The 19,023-nt window shown below is 48.3% G+C and overlaps 5 protein-coding genes across 5 annotated transcripts; 4 read left to right on the top strand and 1 right to left on the bottom strand.

Annotated features, from left to right (window-relative positions):
• Positions 1-2,366: 2,366 nt before the first annotated feature.
• N7455_000088 (glycoside hydrolase family 32 protein) lies at positions 2,367-4,494 on the top strand (the record flags this gene model as incomplete). Its single annotated transcript, XM_040960768.2, has 2 exons — positions 2,367-4,312; positions 4,374-4,494. 2 exons carry the CDS (start codon positions 2,367-2,369, stop codon positions 4,492-4,494), a joined length of 2,067 nt encoding a protein of 688 aa, XP_040808785.2.
• A 746-nt stretch (positions 4,495-5,240) lies between these two features.
• Positions 5,241-5,963, top strand: N7455_000087 (B3/B4 domain-containing protein; the record flags this gene model as incomplete). The annotated part of the gene is made up of 1 exon (XM_040960756.2): positions 5,241-5,963. The coding sequence occupies one exon, from the start codon at positions 5,241-5,243 to the stop codon at positions 5,961-5,963; it is 723 nt and encodes a 240-aa protein (XP_040808762.2).
• A 3,114-nt stretch (positions 5,964-9,077) lies between these two features.
• On the top strand, positions 9,078-10,483 carry N7455_000086 (putative mitochondrial carrier protein; the record flags this gene model as incomplete). The annotated part of the gene is made up of 2 exons (XM_040960750.2): positions 9,078-9,309; positions 9,363-10,483. 2 exons carry the CDS (start codon positions 9,078-9,080, stop codon positions 10,481-10,483), a joined length of 1,353 nt encoding a protein of 450 aa, XP_040808804.2.
• A 430-nt stretch (positions 10,484-10,913) lies between these two features.
• On the top strand, positions 10,914-14,861 carry N7455_000085 (uncharacterized protein; the record flags this gene model as incomplete). The annotated part of the gene is made up of 11 exons (XM_040960792.2): positions 10,914-10,993; positions 11,044-11,251; positions 11,313-12,421; positions 12,477-12,710; positions 12,767-12,932; positions 12,986-12,994; positions 13,052-13,684; positions 13,740-14,108; positions 14,158-14,285; positions 14,342-14,445; positions 14,497-14,861. 11 exons carry the CDS (start codon positions 10,914-10,916, stop codon positions 14,859-14,861), a joined length of 3,405 nt encoding a protein of 1,134 aa, XP_040808789.2.
• Positions 14,862-15,646: 785 nt separating this feature from the next.
• On the bottom strand, positions 15,647-18,787 carry N7455_000084 (uncharacterized protein; the record flags this gene model as incomplete). Its single annotated transcript, XM_040960804.2, has 2 exons — positions 15,647-17,147; positions 17,211-18,787. The coding sequence occupies 2 exons, from the start codon at positions 18,785-18,787 to the stop codon at positions 15,647-15,649; spliced, it is 3,078 nt and encodes a 1,025-aa protein (XP_040808805.1).
• Positions 18,788-19,023: the final 236 nt, after the last annotated feature.

Below are 19,023 nucleotides of genomic sequence, written 5' to 3'. Positions count from 1 at the left end.
GGCGTGGTGGTCGGAGGACGTTCTCGCCCCAATGCCTGGATGTCCACGGGTCTAAGATGACACACGCCGATCTCAGGCTTGGCACCCCATGGGTCCACTTCTCTCTTCTTTTCTCCCCATCTTTTAGTGAACCGCTCCTCCTTTGTAATACCAAGGCTTAAATTGGAGTTTTTACTAAAATCGAAGAGTGAATGGGTTCATTGGCTAGTTTTCCACCCACGTATCCTCCGTGAATTCACTGATAGTCTCATTTTGTTCACTTCCTTGCCCTCGAGAACACAACGCGTAAATATGAGTTCCACCCTTCGCCATGGGCGAATCCAATAATTGAGCCATCTTCTGCTCCTCAGCAGCGATATCCTTGTCGATGTAATGCAGTCGCATCCATAGCCGTTTTAATATACACTCATTCTGGTGGATGGCCTCCAAGGTAGTCGCACGCCGTTTGTTGAGAAACTTCAGATGCCGTTGACCTCGTTCCTTCTCTTGCGAACCTGACGTGGAGTGAGAATGAGCAAGGATCTTATACTATTACCTCGACGTAGAGATTAAACATTTGTAGTCAAACACAATTGGATAATCTCTCCAAGTTCACCCAACTTGAAATACAATAGAGGGCGTTGTGCTATACACTCTCACTATACACCGGACAATTGGAGATGTCCAAATGATATTCTCACATTGACTATATACATAGATCGAGTGGGGCTCCATCACTTCTCATCCTTGATCTCTCGCTTTAACTTCCCATCTCCAAGTCCTCCTCTCAAGTATTCCCGTTCATTAATTCATCTTTCACCTTTCCTTCCTCGCCGTCACAAGTACTTCTGTAGAGAGCTTCTCTGATCTAATTCACTTAGTCCCGCTACCTAGCAACCTCCTCTTCTCTTATCCAGCTCTGGTATTTGCTTTCCCACGCTCTCTAAGCCTGCCACGCAAGCCATGAGCACGTATATTATACCCGAGGACAGAAGTGGTGCTATGGAAAACTACAGACTAGCAGTGGGCCATGCGAACTCTCTTGCCTCGACCATCCAGGTCCGTACTACGCCATCAACTTACCGAGCTGCAAAGGCTTGGAGAAAGGGTGATCAATATGGTCAACAATCAAGAAGTGGAAACCGCGAGGCGCCAGATTCAAGCTTGCGGACCTCGCCAGGGTCGCAGATTTTTTTGGAAGGCGTTTGAGAAGTTCCAAGAGGAAGGGTTGTGGGCTAGTCTGCATTTGATTCCTTCTTTGCAATTATATCCTATGTATTAGTATTGAAATAATCTACGGACGATCCATGCAGAGACTCATAGATCATGGATCCAATCTCGGGCTGATTCATCACTGCTCTAAGGCCTGTCCAAGACTGGTGCAGCATTGGTGTTGCACCCGAGAGGCTCCCAAGAGGGCCTTTGGTCGTACATATGGGCAGAGGCCGGAAGTTGACATAACTAAGGAGGACAGTACTCGGGCCTAGGTATCCCGAGGTCGCTAAATGCACTTACCTTAGGTATACCGGCAAGATGAATAATATTAGGGAAGCTTCTATATCAACATTACGAAGCCAAAGAGATTAATAAATATCATTCGATATAGGATGGTTAAATTCATTAAGCAATTGTTTATTTAAATGTAAGATTTCTATATTATTACAAGATTTTATTCTTAAATGGTGAATTCGGATCATTTGTAGATATATATTTCGGGTGGGTATCCATAGATGCTTATTTTCTAGAACTATGGGGTATACCGGAGGGCAAATCAATGTACTACATAGTACACTTTCTCACATTATAGACACTGTATTACTATTTACATGCTCAGCTATACAAGGGCCATATACGACACATTAACAAAAATTGCACCATGCACCTCGATACCTCCGTGGACTAATGCTCTGATACGACCCTACTAAAAAAATAATACAATGTAGAGTTGACAATGCCCTCGAATTGTTCTGAAAGGGATGAGATTTGGTCGCATTCCTTTTGGTTTTGCCCATGCTGTTGCATTTAAGTATAGTTGTTGTCTTGGCGAGATTGTATAGCTTTGTTGTTTCATTTCTCCGAAGAATGAAGGTGCTACTTAGACAGCGTTGTTTGCATTCCACAATCAGTGCCCCCTACATTAGTCTGTTTTCTCACCCCGACATGTTAAATGTATGGCTTCTCCTGTGTTGGTATTGAAATTCCTCGACGGTACCCTAGGATAAGATCTTCTAGGGGGTTAGAATGTACATTATTTCTCTGAGAATAACATTGGACGATCAGTTAGGGAGTATTGTTCCGCTATTATGAAGTACAAATATCAGTCCGATTCTTGAAAACTTGGTCTTTTCTTGCGACCATTCTCCAACCAAAGCTTCGTCATCATCATCATGAAGGCTACAACGGCAGCATCGGTTTTGGCCCTGATCTGGGAGGGAGCTACAGCTCAAGACTACAATGCTGCACCCCCAGATCTCGCGACTCTCCCCTCACTCTCTTTGTTTGAGACGTGGAGGCCGCATACCCATGTGCTACCACCCGACGGCCAGATCGGTGACCCATGTGCACACTACACTGATCCCGAGACAGGGTCCTTCCACGTTGGGTTCCTCCACAATGGTACCGGAATTGCCGCTGTCCTGACCAATGACCTTGTCCATTATTACGACGTGAGACCTAATGGCAACTACTCCATCGTGGCTGGCGGTCCCAACGACCCCCTTGCCGTTTTCGATGGCTCTGTCATCCCTAGTGGAGTCGATGGCAAACCGACACTTTTATACACCTCCGTGTCGGCATTGCCAATCCACTGGACGCTTCCTTATATCCGAGGAAGTGAATCACAATCTCTGGCAGTCACATACGACGGCGGAAAGAACTTCACCAAGCTGGATATCCCACCTGTTATCCCTGAGCCACCAGCAGACGTGGATGTAACGGGTTTCCGCGACCCCTTCGTTTTCCAAAATGCTGAACTCGATCAAACCCTTGGCAGTGCCGAGGGTACGTGGTACACCATCATTTCAGGTGGTGTTCATGACGTCGGCCCTGGACTGTTCCTCTACCAGAACACCAGCCCCGACTTCGAGCAGTGGGAGTATCTTGGTGAGTGGTACCATGAGCCTGCCAACTCAACATGGGGAAATGGCGATTGGTCTAAGACCTTTGGCTACAACTTCGAGACTAGCAACGTCTTCGGTCTCACCAGAGAGGGATACAGCTACAACGGCAGTCCTTTCCTGACCATTGCCGTGGAGAGCTCATACGAGCCCATTCAGGACTCAGTCTCCTCCCTCCATGCCCAGCTGTGGGCAGCAGGCTCGATCGGAATCCCCGAGGGTGAAAACGTGACATTCAGCCCTGATATGGTTGGTGTCTTTGACTGGGGCTTGGCTTCCTACGCAGCCGCCGGCAAAGTCGTACCCGCAACTTCCCAGGCCTCTACTGCAAGCGGTGCCCCGGATCGCTTCATCAGCTACGTCTGGTTGACTGGAGATGTTTTCGGAGGAGTTGTTGGCTTCCCAGCTGAGCAGCAAGGATGGCAAAACACTCTGTTGACGGCTCGCGAGTTGTACATCAAGGCCATCCCCAACGTTGTCAACAACGATCTCGTTAAAGAGACTGGGTCGTGGCGTGTGGCCGCTGACTCCGACTCAGCCGGAGAGTGTGTTGAGCTCGAAACACTCGGAATCGAGATTGCCCGGGAGACATACGACGCTATGACTGCTGCCCCTAGCTTCACCGAACCAGACCAAACCATCACTAGTGCAGGTGTTACCCCCTTCACTCGATCCCCGGAAACTAAGTTCTTTATTCTCGAGGCTGAGATTAACTTCAACAGCCGTGCTTCTGACCTGCAAGCCGGTTTCCAGATCTTGGCCAATGAGTTTGAGTCAACCACCATCTATTACCAATTCTCTAACGAGTCGATCATGATCGATCGCTCCCAGACGAGTGCCGCTGCAGATACCACTACCGGTCTCGATGCTTCGCCGGAATCTGGTCGTCTTCGTCTGTTTGATATCAACGACAGCTGTGGCAACAATGGCGGCAACGGGGACCACGGCGGCCCTGGTGGTCACGGCGGCCCTGGCGGCCACGGTGGCCAGGGAGGTTACGCTGGAAACGGTGACCACAACTGTGGTGGAAAGGGCGAGCAGGGTGATCATCACTCGACTAACTGCAAGTCCAACTCTGCGTCCGCAAGGGATGTCCAAACTTCTCACTCCGTTCAAGTTGGCGAGCACATTGAGACTCTGAGCCTGACTGTTGTTGTTGACAACTCCGTCCTGGAGGTTTACGCCAACTCTCGCTTTGTGTTGTCTACCTGGGTCCGGTATGTTTCCTTTATCCTTTCGCTTTCAATTTTCACCGAACCTAAACTAACTCTACTATAGTCCTTGGTACCAAAACTCGACTGAGATTCGCTTCTTCCAGAACGGAGAGGGTGAAGCATCTTTCAGTAACATCCATGTTGCCGATGGGTTGTTCGACGCTTACCCGGACAGAGATCAGTGAATTATGGAACATGACTTGGGATTTTAGCAGGAAATTTAGGTTCTACAACTCTCATACTCTTCCCCGTTGGAAGACACAGAGGAGCAAATTTATTGATCGGAAGGGACAAGCTCTCGTTAGTAGTTACCAATAATATATGACCAATCGATGACCAGATAGTTAATTGAATGAGCGCTTCTACGGAGAAGGTATTTACCATGTGCTACGGCATAGTCCCTCACCTTCAACCCTGATACAACACATTTAGCAATATCCATAAAGAAGCTCAAACTCAGCTCACCCTGAAGGCTTCCTTTGTTATCCCTAGGTGCTATTCAAAGCAAAGAGTATATTTTCATGAGGCTTGTAGAACCATCCAATCAGCTATCGGTATTCCCTTGATTGACCCCACTCCCATCAACTACCCTTTTCGGAAGTCAGTATTGCCACAACGGCCCTGAAGGCACATTGGAATAACAACATCGTATCCACTATTTCCCACCTTAGGAACTTGAAGGGAGAGGGGCGAAGGGGTTGTGATAATCCACCAAATCACTCTCTACGTATTTTCGGAAGATGGTCGTAGTTCGACGTAAAGTTTTATCACAGTTGATTCGCTTTAGGATCTAGTATATTAGGTTAACCTCCGCGCTCTTTTGGATCTATCCCTCTTATATTGTTCCGATATTTCCTTGCCTATTCTATTGTCTTACACCCAGTTCGCAACATTTAGCCACATCTTCAGCACATTTACTTCATCCTCAGTCATGAGTGGGACGCAAGTGGCACAAAAGCTATTGCAGGCTGCGCATGTAGCTCCAGAAATCTTCCAACTCCGACCGGATTATCGCGCCCTCTTGATGGTGGTAGAGGGTATTCCTCCCGGCCCAAGCGATGATTTCAGCGAGGCCCTTTTGAAAGAGGCTGAAAACTCCATCAAGGACAAATTGTCCAATTGTCCCGTTACCGAACTCTCACACATCGCCGCATGGCGCGAGGCCTACAAAGCCTTTGGAGCCAAACCCCAAAAGACACGAAACAGCCTTGAGGCTCTGACTCGACGCGCGCAGGATGGATTGCCGCGAGTCAATCGCCTGGCCGACATCTACAATGCTATCTCTGTCAAATATCAGATCCCATTCGGAGGTGAGGATCTTGACAAATACAATGGATCGCCTTTCCTGGTCCGCGCTACTGGTAAAGAGGAGTTCGAAACTTTTTCAGGCGGAAAGCCCCAAACGGAACTCGCAGCGCCCGGGGAGCCAGTTTGGTGTGATGATAGTGGCATCACTTGCCGTCGATGGAATTGGCGACAGGGTCCACGGACTGCTTTGACCGATGATACCTCGCGGGTTTTGTTCATCCTGGATGCACTAGAGCCGCTGACGGATGATGTTCTGGCTCAAGCTGCCGATGAGCTTGCTTCGGCTTTGAAACGCCTATCCCCGGAGGTGCAAACAGTGCACCGGATTATTGGCCCTTCGGTTTAACTGCTCGTTGATGACTGCTCAAATGGTGTGAGATCTGCCTCTCAATGAAAGAATATATGCCCTGTATGAATTGTGAGAAACATGAGGATTGATTTATGAACCCTGTGGTGGGCCATGGAGGTGTCGGATGTATTATATTCATAAACAAATGCTAGTGCTGTGGTCGACCTTATTCCAAGTCTCAAAATCATAAATCATTGAAGCAATTCGCGCGTTATTTAATTCCACGATATGAAGGACAGATTGAAAGATTCAAGTAGATTGTAGCGTGGATGAGGCGGAATAGCACCACCAAGATGGGCAGCAATAACGCAGAGTTCCATCCGATTCAGTTGTTCTGTGGCCGTTGGGAATTGGAGGGGGCGCATCAATGTATGACTTGACCTGCTCCGTGGTGATCTCGCTGGGTAGGTTAGTCCAGTCAAGTGTTGATGTTGCGAGGCTCTAAGCTCCCAACCAGGCTTAGCCCCTCCAGTAGGCGAGCCAAGTAATTTTCACGCTAGAGCCATCGACTTCTCTTTCCCCGAAGATTCAGGGATATGTCTTCAACATGATGGCTGTAAAGGAAATATATGATGTAACATTTGAGGCAATTTTGGAGTTGGTCGAGGAACCCATTGATTGTCATACATGAAAGTGCGCATGTTATTACCTGGAGGGACCAATAGCTAATAATACTGTAATACATATACAGCGAACACGTTCACATCTGTAATTTTCAACCCCGAAGTTATGCGGTCTTCCGTTTTCTTTTCCATTTACCACATGGGCAGTTCCACAACGACATGCCAAATCATCGATGATGACTAGTTTGGATTGCTCTTTCAGGGCCCTTTCTTTTTGTTGACGGTTCAGGAGTATTTTTATCTTTCTTTGTCGGGGAGGGTTATGCGCTATGGGATGTGTTGAACATGCAGGCATTGTTTGTCATGCAGACTGAGCATACTTTGGATAGTTTTTGATGGATAGGGTATTTAAACCCTCAATTATTAGTTCTCACAAACAACTCCTTCTTCTACTTTGATCCCTCGTAGTACTCTACTACAACAGGATGACTTGGTTGATGTATTCTTAGATGATTAGAGGATGGCAGCTGACTTCTTGTGGGTGCTATTAAGCCTGGTGTTATTCCTAAGAATTTGACTTCTTATAGGAAGTTTGTTGAGCCTGTCTTTTGGTCGAGTCAGAAGAGTTGCTTACTGAGTTGTATACTGTTAGCCGTTTGACATAGCAGAGTACGAAATCGCCCAGAATGGAATAATTGGGGACTCGTACGGCAGGTTTTAGATGCCATCGCGCCAACTGGATTTTTGCCAGGCAGAAAATTAAAAGGTTATACGTAGAAAGACTCTTGCGTAGAATATGTTTTTTCTTTTTCTTTTTTTTTGACTGCCTTTGTATACACCTAAAAAGGGTATCTAAAAAGAGCATCCAAAAGACATCACGAGGCCGCATTTTAATGGCCGACTATTTTTGTTAATAATAAATTAATGATCTATACCCATAATACGAATTCCACTCGTCCTAAGATCATATCTAGAGAAGAGGATAGCATATGTCTGTTCTTACTCCTTAGGGTGGGATAGCGAACACAAGTTGGACGAGAAACGGGACACGGAATCCCCATACATCCACGCGATCAACAGGAGCAAAGCTGACTATAACGACACATGATTGTCGCGTCGAGGAACTTATAAGGGTTCGCGTTCCCCTTAATGATTTATATGTTGTATTTAGTCTGAGAGGCCGCCCAAAAGATTGGTGCTACACCATCTGCAGACAAGATTTCAAGATGACCATTGCTTTCAAAAAGGCTTTGAGTCGGGTAAATTCTCAATCGTGGCTCGCAAAATACTTTGGACCTGTTTCTCAAACATCAAGATCTCCTACTCCACAGCAGACAACGGAGGAGCCAGACTTTTACGTGGACGGTTGATGATGACCGGCTCGCAAGGACAATCGAGATACTGGGTGATTTCCCACCTGAGCTTCTGCAGAAAGGAAGCAAGACTGCAGAGTTCTTTAACACGAATGGTAATTCCTTGCTTTTTGGAAAAAGAAAAAGATTGTCGATATCCTATCTCCGTGATTTCTTTTTACTAATTCTACTTAGGTTCTCTTCTTCGGATTTCGGATCTGGCACCGACGAGTCTCGACAGACTTATAAACGGCTCAGAAAGGCCTTTTCTTAAACCCAATGACATGCCTGACGCTGAAATTCCCATCTTCATCGACTTCCTTCAGGGTATGCTTAAAATTGACCCGGCACACCGAAAATCAGCTGCAGAGCTGCTGCGACACGAATGGCTTGAACTATGATTACTTCCGAATGCCAATTGGAGTCAAAGGAAGGGTGGAATTCAAGGCTACTTTTCATAAGAAAGTTGGAGCTCAAATGGACCATACTAAGTTCACTCGGCTTTCACCCACTGCACATTTCGACGGAGAAAATGGCCACACGTGTACAGTTTAAAGTCTAGGGTATATGATAAGCCAAAGAAAGGCAAACGAGCATGCAGGTTAGGCTAGCTTAGGGATGGTGTCTATGCTCTATAGAATAATAGAGCAAGTCAAATGTATCCTGTAGTATATGGGGTTATAGTCGGCTATGCTCGGGCTCGGTTTTTATACTTCAATTTTGAGACCTAACATACACCCGTGGACACCTATTCACACCTATTAATTAATTCATGAAAGATGGATACTCCAACCCTTTAAAATCTACAGACACCCCACTACACAAGGTCCACTATCGATCTTCCCTTTGGTCGAGCCGAAGTAGCCTGTTTTGCCTCATGTCCGACCTCGGAGATCAGATCAGATTGATAAGCCCAGTGGGAAAAAGGGCCTAGAAAAGAAATCGCCAGATTAAATTGTCATAGAACTAAACTCATTACAGGCAGATAATACTAGAAGTTGCTAAAGTCACGTCCCTCCAGTGCCCTCAACCCCTCCAAATCTCCCCAAATCATCAAAATCTCCCCCAAAACGCTTATCTCCGCCCACCGCCACCCGCGAAACCCCGAAAAACTTCCTTTTCCCGGTGACGCATCCTTTTTTCTTTCAACACAGGCGCGGAGAACTCTGGACTGTTTTTCACATCGAATTGATTGAATGCCGAACGTGGAATTTGCTTCAGGCGACGCCACTGGCAATCAGTTCGGCACAGACTCAAACGCCTCTCTAGGGACGTCATGGACGGCACAGTTTGAAGATTCTACAATGGCCACTACATCGGCGACAGACTCTCCTCCTGCACCCAAGAGCCCTGTCCCGACAGATAACATTACTCCTGGACAGCGGATGGTGTCTGCGACCGCCGGAAATGTCTTAACAGGTCTTCTAGGTACGTCGGAAGTGCTCCCGATCCTTGGAATCCCCAGCACTAACAGCTTGTAGTGACACCCTTGGATGTCGTACGAGTCCGTTTACAGTCACAATCCCAGGTCCACAACACTTCACCCTTTACCTCACACACCACCCAAACCTTGAAAAACCTCCCTCCAAACCTCGGTATCACATCCTGTTGTCGCGAAGTATTCTGGGTCGGAAACGATGCCCAGATGTGCATGCTAGGATCTCAGGCGACCGTGGTCGGAACACATCCACACCCGGCGATCGATTGCGCGGTCGAAGAAACACAGCGGCGAACATTCACATCCACTCTCGACGGGCTACGGAAGATTGCGCGCAATGAAGGAACTTTGACACTGTGGCGAGGGTTGAGCCCGACCCTAATGATGGGAATCCCGGCCAATGTCATCTACTTTGCTGGTTATGACTGGCTGCGCACAGATGAGCGAAGTCCCATCAAGCAGCGCGTGTCTGAGGGATATGCGCCCTTGATAGCTGGATCCTTGGCTCGCGTCGCGGCGGCAGCGGCAACCAGTCCGCTGGAGATGTTCCGGACGCGTCTCCAGGCAACTCCGGGGACGGGCGCGGGCCATTTCAAAGCCACTGTACAGGATTTGTACCATATGACACAGGCAAAGGGATATAGCTCACTCTGGCGAGGGTTCACTCTTACCATGTGGCGCGATGTTCCTTTCTCCGGACTCTACTGGTGGGGATACGAGGAGGTGCGAAAGGCGCTGATCGCGGCGCGCCAGAAAGCCCCTCATCTTTCGGGCTCGGACCACGAGCTCGAAGAATCAAGTCTCCAAGCTTTCCTCGACAGCTTCATCTCCGGAGGTGTTTCGGGTTCCTTAGCGGCGCTTGTTACTACTCCGTTCGATGTTGGCAAGACGCGCCAGCAAGTTTTCCGACATTTGGACGATGTCCCTCTCACTGGCGCCGCCCCCCGCACGGCCCTACCCCCCGGCATCTTGGCGCCAGAACAATTATCTTTACCAAAATTCCTCATGCACATCTTCCGTGAAGAAGGTACCGCTGGTCTATTCCGTGGTTGGACGGCACGATGTTTAAAAGTTGCCCCGGCCTGCGCCATCATGATCTCAACCTATGAGCTTGGAAAGCGCATGGCCCGCGAGGTCAACGAACGACGACACTCGGACGCATAATCTCCCCTTTTGTACAATTATAATGCATATGCGCTGTCTCTCCCCACTTTTATTTTTGTTATGGCGTTTCTGATGATACCGCATGAGCCGAGTTATAGAGTGGTTGCATTTGCATTTGGAATTTGGGTGTTTCTATGTATATACATTAATGGAAATCTCTCTCTCTGGTTATATCATAATATCTAGCATATATAATACATATATGTACTTTTGTATAATCCACACGGCACGACATTTGACTCACAACACGGAGGGCAGACTATCAGCGGGCAAACTAGGGTGTCGGGGCGCGATCATCCGGACCCCAACATGAGGCTGAAGTGCGCCCCCTAATTTGTGAGATTTAAGAATGGTCAGATTGCCTCTTGACTTGATCCCCGCTATTTTCTCCAAGTCTCTAATCGTCCGATTTGCAACTGCAGTCGCCAATATGACTTCGCGGCCACCCGTGACCGGCCACAGTCACTCTTGGTTCGAGCATATTCCTGTCGCAACAGATACTAATGTTGAGTAAGTGCATATTCCATGTTATCATATTCAGATACTAACTTATTGCTCAGTATTGTCGCCGTCCCGCCTATTGGCGCCCATCATAGAAAGACATGGATAGCGCATGGCGCGACATCATCCTGGCTTGATACGGAGCTACTACAGCATATTCCTCGAGCACGAGTCCTGCTGTATAACTACGGAGATCTAGGTGACGATAAAATCGATACCTTGGGTGAAAAACTATTGAACCAACTGCGTAGTGAGCGGAAACATGAGGTATGTTATCATCTTCTGTTTTCGTACATAACCCTGAATGATTTACTAAAAATATCATCAGCCAAGTCGACGTCCCATCTTTCTCATTTGCCATAGTACTGGCGGTCTCGTCGTTAAAGCAGCTCTAGCCTTGGCATCACGAGAGCCAAGCCAGTCGATCTTAACCAGCTGTCATGGTATCGCGTTCTTCGCAACACCCCACCAAGGCTCCACTTATCTCTCCGCCGATGAGTATGCTGCCAGTATTCGCCATCTCCTGCATCTAGAGAAGGAGACTCCGGCAGCACTCAGGAACCAATTGCGTCCCCGTCAAGAGCGACTATGGCATCTATCCAACCAGTTCAAGACCCTTTCGGCCGATATGAAGGTCTGGTCTTTTCTCGAAACTGTGGATTCCACTATGCATGTAGTTGACCCTGAGACGAATAATATACTCGAGTTCCATGTTCCCATCACTTCGATTCGGTCGGGGTTGTTGAATATTGAGCATGAACTGGAACTACCCATGGCAACAGACCATACGGGAACGGCAACTTTCCACAACCAACAGTCCACACGAGATAGATTTCTGCAGGAGCTTGGTGATGCCGTCGATACCGCTGTTGAAATCTCAAAGCGTGAGGATACGCCATTGGACGTAGAACAGAAAGTCATGGTTCAAATTAACGGCTTCTTTGAGGATACTGCACTGGGCCTCAGTGAGGAAACACCGCTCAAGCTGTGGTCAACCACGGTGTCCTTGGAAGACTATCTCTCTCGGGGTCCATCAGCTTGTCTTCGGGAGAGACTTGGCCGAGTTCAGCCCAGTGGCCTGGACGATTCGTCAATCAGCAGTTTTGATAGTCCTCGGTCATCATACATTGCCCCTGGCTCGGATCCACATGACCATCATCATGACCACCCTGATGAGAAGCCAAGGCCCCTTCGAGCTCCTCTACCCTACAGGCAAAGCTTCGACGATCCATCCGGTCCGTCTCCGAAGATCCATATCACCGAAGCAGAGAGGGAGGGCTACTTAAATGACTCACGAAGTGAAACTCCTCCGCCGCCGGAGGAGCAGAAACGAAAGAGTTCACTCACCAAGGCACTTGGCTTAATTCCACTCAAAAGATCTCATCATAGGAGTGCTTCTGACAGCAGCTCCCAGGGAAGTATTGAACGGCCACCTTCGTAAGAAAATCACACTCCGATGCTTGAGCCGAACCCCTAAGCTAATAGATACAAGGAGCTCTTCTACATCGCAACCAGTACAATCGCCATTCCTGGCAATACCCAAGTCTACTCGCGATCGTATTAATCAGGATGCCGACAGACCGGATATACCGCGAGCGGTTCCACGTTTCGATCGACCTGAGGCTGATACTGAGAAACTGATGTGGATCCATGTGCCGTATACGCATACTGGCTGGGTATCCCAAGTCATCCGCCGAGCGTGTCAGGATAGGCAAGAGCCTAATTTGTAGGGCATCCTAACTCCACTGGACGCCTTTGCATGGTGCTGACTATCTTCTGCAGTGTTCGGAAATTTATCAATGACGAAAATTGGTATTTCCGGTTTAATAGAGCTCGTCATCTCGAGCCTCATGCACGGTTCGTCAAGCCTGCGTGTATTCACTCAAGACAAATGGATATTCCACAGGGCCTTGATGATGCTGCTGAGGACCCTCAGCTCGGTCTATATGTACGTTTCTACCCATCCATATCAATATCAACGCTAACATCTATTCCTCTTAGGCTCCCTACGTTAGTATTTCTTATTAATCAAGTATTCCTCTTCCACGCTCTGCTAACACACCCCAGATCCATTGGGATACATACCGTAACCTGATCCTACGGCGCAAAGTAGTCGAAGACCGACTCAAGCAAGGCCGATCCAGGCCCGTCCCAGGCCGAATCTCAAAAGCAAGCCTAGAAGCCCAACTCATCTGGACCTACCTCGGCTCCGAGCCTCCGATTCATCTCCGCCGAACACTCGATCAATACGGGTATCCCAATCTGCGGTCGACTATCGCTCGTGATGACGACCAGATGCTCTGGAAACGCACTCGGAGACCGGCGCGCATTGACGAGCAGCTTAAAGAGTATTTGCAGTCAGCACAGGATGATCCCGAGAACGAGGAGAATGTTGGAGAGTTTATGGATGGGACTGTGCTGATGGTTGATCAGCTCTGGCTTTGGATTCTGGATAAGAAGACTGTTGTTACTTTCTTTCCGAATCAGGAGGCTACGACCTCCGAGGGGAAGCTTTTTGAACAGTCGAACTTGCATAGCAGCATTTATAATGAGTTAAATGGGGATCTCTCGCGGCGGTTTGAGACCGCCGGGGATTTGGCTGCTCTCATTATGCTGCATGCTGTCACTGTTCTCCTGGAAAAGACTCTGCATCATGATCTGCAGGTATTGCGGATATTTGAGGAGTCAATTAGTATCTTGGTAAGATTTATCCCTTCTATTCCGTTTTTGGTGTGGCTTATTCTAACATAATCAGAGCGAATCCGTTACCAAATCATTCAAGCGCTTCCGAAATAGAGGCTTCACCAACCGCCCAGCGGATCATGACCGTACTTCAGATGGCAAGATCATGACAGCCGCCCAACAAGACTACAAAGAATTGCAGGTTGCTCGACGAAACCGAGAAGACCTCTCCGTTTTACTTGAGCTCCGCGACATCGAAGATGAGCTATCCACTATTCTAAAGCTGCTTGAGCAACAAGACACTGTTATCAACAGTATGGTCAAATACTTCGATAACGGGGGTTATGGCATATTATTTCTCGAGACAGCACAAAAGCGGATCGACGAGTATCGTTCGCAAATCAACGATATGAAAGAAAACAGCCATCTAACACAGAAAGCAGTGAGTGCTATATTCTGTGCTTTGCTATTATCAACTACTAACAAGTCAGGTCGAAACCCTCCTCGATCTCAAGCAGAAACAGGCAAATGTCGACGAAGCCAAAATGACTCGCTGGCAAGCTGAAGTTGCTCAAACGCAATCGCGAGCAGTGATGGTCTTTACTATATTCAGTGTTGTGTAAGTCTACATGCTCTATCCATAACAACCTCGATAACCTTCTCTGACAATCCAAGCTTCCTCCCTCTATCGTTCTTCACCTCCTTGTTTGGAATCAACGCCCGAGAATGGAGCGGCGAACAGACAAACCCAACCCTAGGGGAAATGTTCCAGATAGCAGGTCTGTTTCGTCCCAAAACACTATATCAATACAACAACTAACATTTTCCAGCCCCGGCTTCCTTCGCAATCATCTTCCTCTCCCTTTTCATAGCCTTTAGTGATACACTACGCGATATCGTATCGAAAACGCACAAGATCGGCGCAGGATTACTGAAAGAATTCGTCTTGCATCCGGTTAAATCATACTTCTGGGATTCTGCTACAAGTAGAATTCATGTTCATGTTGTGCCTGAAGACTCTGAGCTTAGGAAACGCTTCGATGAGTACCTGGGTTATGGGAGGAGGAATATGCAGCGTGATGACGATATCTGGCAGCGGTGGCAGGGGGGTCCGGTTTCTGGGGGGAGGGGGGTTAAGAAGGAGAAGTATCAGATGAAATCTGGGTTGAATCGGAGAAATCGTGGGGAGGTTTAATTTGGATATTCTTGTTTTTGGTATGGTTTTGTGTTTTTGGTGGCTGTTTGATACCCCCTGCATCTTGTATTTTATATCTTGATTTTTCTCTTTTGGAGTATGCATATAGTATAGCAACATATTCGCAAATGTATGTAACTATTGATTTTGAGCATAAATGCAGCAGCTTATGCTTTATCCCGTAACTTCGCAGGCTCTAAGGGTGGAGGGGATAGAGACTATATATCTCTCGTCTCAGGGAACAAAGAGGGTCCTGGGAATAATAGCACATACATGTTCGTGTACTGAAGAATATAAGTAACCATGAAAACAACAGAAACGCAGATCCACCATAAACACCGTTATGCATGATTTAAGAGGGCCCTGGGGGCACTCCGGGGGGTTTTGCCCCCGAAGGCACGCCCGAAGCACCCATTTTAGTTCATCTCGCGTACTAAGAAGCCAAACACCGTAAATAAGAAATAAGAATTCGATCCTTGGAAAAGAAAATCGTTAAAAGACTGCTGGAACATAGGGTATTTCAAAGGCATATAAATTCAAATGCAAAATCTCGGGGTTCATAATCAACCAATAGACGTATGCAGGTTGCGAGGAAAGAAAGAGGGGGACAGGGGATTTCTTTAGGCCCTCTTAGGGGGTATGAAGGAATGAGGCTCCAAGCTCATTTGGGGGAAATGGACTTGACCGGATAGCCCTCAAAGGCTTATACACAGTAAACAAGTGTTGGAAGAAAATATAGAGGCAGCGCCAACGGTAAGATAGCTGGCAATGAACCGGAATTTTCTTCACCCTTCAATAGCAGGCAGCGAGGCAAGATTCATAGCCGAGCACTTCAAGATAGTCTGCATCATGCGACTGGAATCCAACGGCTTGGATAAGTAATCATCCATGCCGGCCTGTATGCACTTATCTCGATCCCCAAGCATGGCGTGCGCAGTGAGCGCAATAATCGGCGTACGATGAAGTCCATTCATCTTCTCGTACTGTCTGATATTCCCCGTGGCCTCAAACCCACCCATAACGGGCATCTGGACGTCCATGAGAACCACATCGTAGCGATGGTGTTTGACCTCTTTGACGGCTTGCAGGCCGTTTTCCACAACCGTGACGTTATGGTTGAACTTTTCAAGAATTCGAACGGCGACCTTTTGGTTCACGTCATTGTCCTCTGCTAGAAGAATTGCCAACGAGCGCGTGTAGCCTGATGGGGTGCGGGTTGCGCGGTTGCCGAGCGCAGGGAGAATACCGTTCCATAGATCAATTGGTCGACAGGGTACGGTGATGTAGGATGCTATTCCGAGTTCACCGGCTGCTCGGAGAGCTAGAGATACAGTGTGTGCTGTGATGACTAGTGGAATGGGTTGGAGGTCTGGGCAGGCTCGGAGCTTTGCGGCGATCTCCAAGTTTTCGATGAGGATTGCGTCGAAGGTGCAGCCCCAATTACTTTTAAACTGGCCACATTCTAGCTGCTCCTCTTTTACAATGACTGGGTTTAAGCCGAGCTCAATGAGCACCGAGGCTATTGGGAAGTCGCGCGCAAGACCGTGGTCAAAGAAGAGAACGCGTCGGCCGCGGTGGGGGGCAAGCTGCTCTGCAAAGCTAGACGGCGGCTGAGCTAGTTTCACTCGACATGTAAATGAGAATGTGCTGCCTTCTCCCATGTTTGAGGTCACCCATATATCACCGCCCATGAGGGAAACAAGCCTTTTTGAGATTGCGAGGCCTAAACCTGTCCCGCCAAAGCGACGGGTCATCGATCCATCAGCTTGTTGGAACTTGTCAAAGATCAATCCAAGTTTGCTTTCGTCGATTCCAATTCCAGGATCTGAGACAGAGAATTGGAACGCTGTTTCGTCGGAAGCGCACTTGTCGTCCTGTGCATGCTTTACTGTTACTCTGATCTCGCCGTGGTCTGTGAACTTGATGGCATTGCCGACTAGATTCAACATGACCTGCCGTAGGCGATATGCGTCTCCTATCAGATAGTCTGGTACTTCTCCATCTACCGTGTAGACTAAACCCAATGCCTTCTCGTTGGTTTCCACTGAGAGGGCTTTCAGTACACTGAATACTGTTGCGCCAAGACTGAACGGCGTCTTCTCGATTATCATATGGTTAGCCTCGATCTTGGAGATATCAAGGATGTCGTCAATGATGGTCAAGAGAGAAATGGCAAGATTGTGTACCATCTTCAGAGTCTCTCTCACGGGGGCTTGGAGGTCGTCAGTGTCGAGTGCCAAGCTCGACAGCCCAATTATACCATTCATCGGGGTTCTGATCTCATGGCTAGATCCTGGTTAGTACAAGACAAGATTGGAAGCCAGTGAAACCGAGTAGGAATTAACATACCTCATGTTAGCCAAAAATTCCGATTTACTCCGATTCGCCAGCTCGGCTGCTTCACGAGCAGCGGTATTGCGCTGAATGCTATCGCGCAGACTCGAGATCATCTTATTGATCTTTTGTTTCAAGTCGTCCATTTCTCCAGAGGCGGACACAGTAATCAATTTTGTGAAATCTCCACTCATCGCTGCCTCGGTAATCTCACCAAAGGCACGAACTTGGGAGGTCAGATTGTCCGCCATCGTGTTGACATCTTCACTGATCGACCTCCAAATTCCATGAGATCCGGCAACGTTGGCTTGGCCGCCAAGTTTACCCCGAACACCCACGTCCCTCGCCACGCCTTTAACTTCCCCGGCAAATTCTCCCAGCCCATCCATCATGCTATTGATTGTTTCTTTGAGAGTCAAGATCTCACCCTGGGCATGAACCTCGATTTTAGTACTAAGATCGCCGCGTGCGATAGCTTGAGTGACGTTGGAGATTTGCCTGACTTGGAGAGTTAGGTTTTGGGCCATGGTATTGACGTTATCGGTCAAATCACGCCAACGACCTTCGACGTTTTCAACCTGCGCTTGTCCACCTAGAGTGCCGTCTGTTCCTACTTCACGCGCGACTCGGCTGACCTCGAACGCGAACTGATTCAGCCGATCAACCATGGCATTTATCGTAAGCTTCAAATCCAAAATCTCGCCCTTCACGTCCGCGGTCACCTTCTTCGTAAGATCACCACGGGCAACGGCCGTCGTCACATCGGCAATTTCGCGGACCTGCTGCGTAAGATTCGATGCCATACGATTGACGTTGTCCGTAAGGTTCTTCCAGGTACCCTCAACACCGTGCACAACGGCCTGACCGCCGAGTACGCCATCTGACCCGACTTCGCGGGCTACACGGCTAACCTCGAATGCAAATTCCCGTAGTTGATCGACCATCGAATTGATGATATTCTTCAACAACAAGATCTCACCCTTACAATCCGCCTGCACCTTACGCTGCAAATCACCCTTGGCAACTGCAGTCGTGACGGTGGTGATATCGCGGACCTGCGTGGTCAGATTGTTGGCCATGGCATTCACGTTGACGGTTAATTCATGCCAAATTCCCTGAATGCCTTCGATCTTCGCCTGTCCACCTAACACACCCTCCGTGCCGACCTCCCTGGCCACCTTGGACACCTCTTGACTGAAAACTTGCAACTGATCCATCATGGTATTGATCGTCTGCTTGAAGGTAGCGATGTCAGGTGACATCTCGAGGGGGTGCATCCGGGCCCGTTGTGAAAGATCTCCATGGGCAACCTGGGTGATGATCTCCCCGATCTCCCGCAGTTCTTTCTGAAATGCCTCATTGATGTGGATGTGTTTAAGGAGTTCCTTCCGAAGGTTTGAGCGTTCGTGTTCGATTTCCGCGATGAAAGAATGCGACTCGCGGCGGTAGATCAGTTCGTCGACGATTAGAGAGATAAATTCACGGGGAACGGAGACTTCTGGGCTCTGTTGGTGCTGGAGAGCTGCTCGTGCTTGCATGAGATCTGCATCGCTCACCAGGGCTTGCCGAGCGGTATCTACCATAGCAGCCATTGGGCGGCAATCACGGTCTATTGTCGATTGAAATCGGCTCAGGGCTTTTTAGGTCGTGCAGTCACTCTAGAGGCAAGTTAACAACAGACTGCGGTATGAGAGAGATTGTCATGACTGTACGTATGGTGACCGGCGACGGAAGTGCCAACACGATGTGTTCCCCGCAAGCGCCGTATGCATTCCCGATAGCCAAAGTATTCCACGACGATAGCTCACTTCAGAAAGCGAATCCAAGT

The sequence above is a fragment of the Penicillium solitum genome, assembly GCF_028829755.1.
Source record: "Penicillium solitum strain IBT 25940 chromosome Unknown utg000001l_segment0_segment0, whole genome shotgun sequence".
NCBI lineage: Eukaryota > Fungi > Ascomycota > Eurotiomycetes > Eurotiales > Aspergillaceae > Penicillium > Penicillium solitum.
The sequence above is the reverse complement of the archived record's forward strand: the minus strand, read 5'-3'. Positions and strand labels throughout refer to the sequence as shown.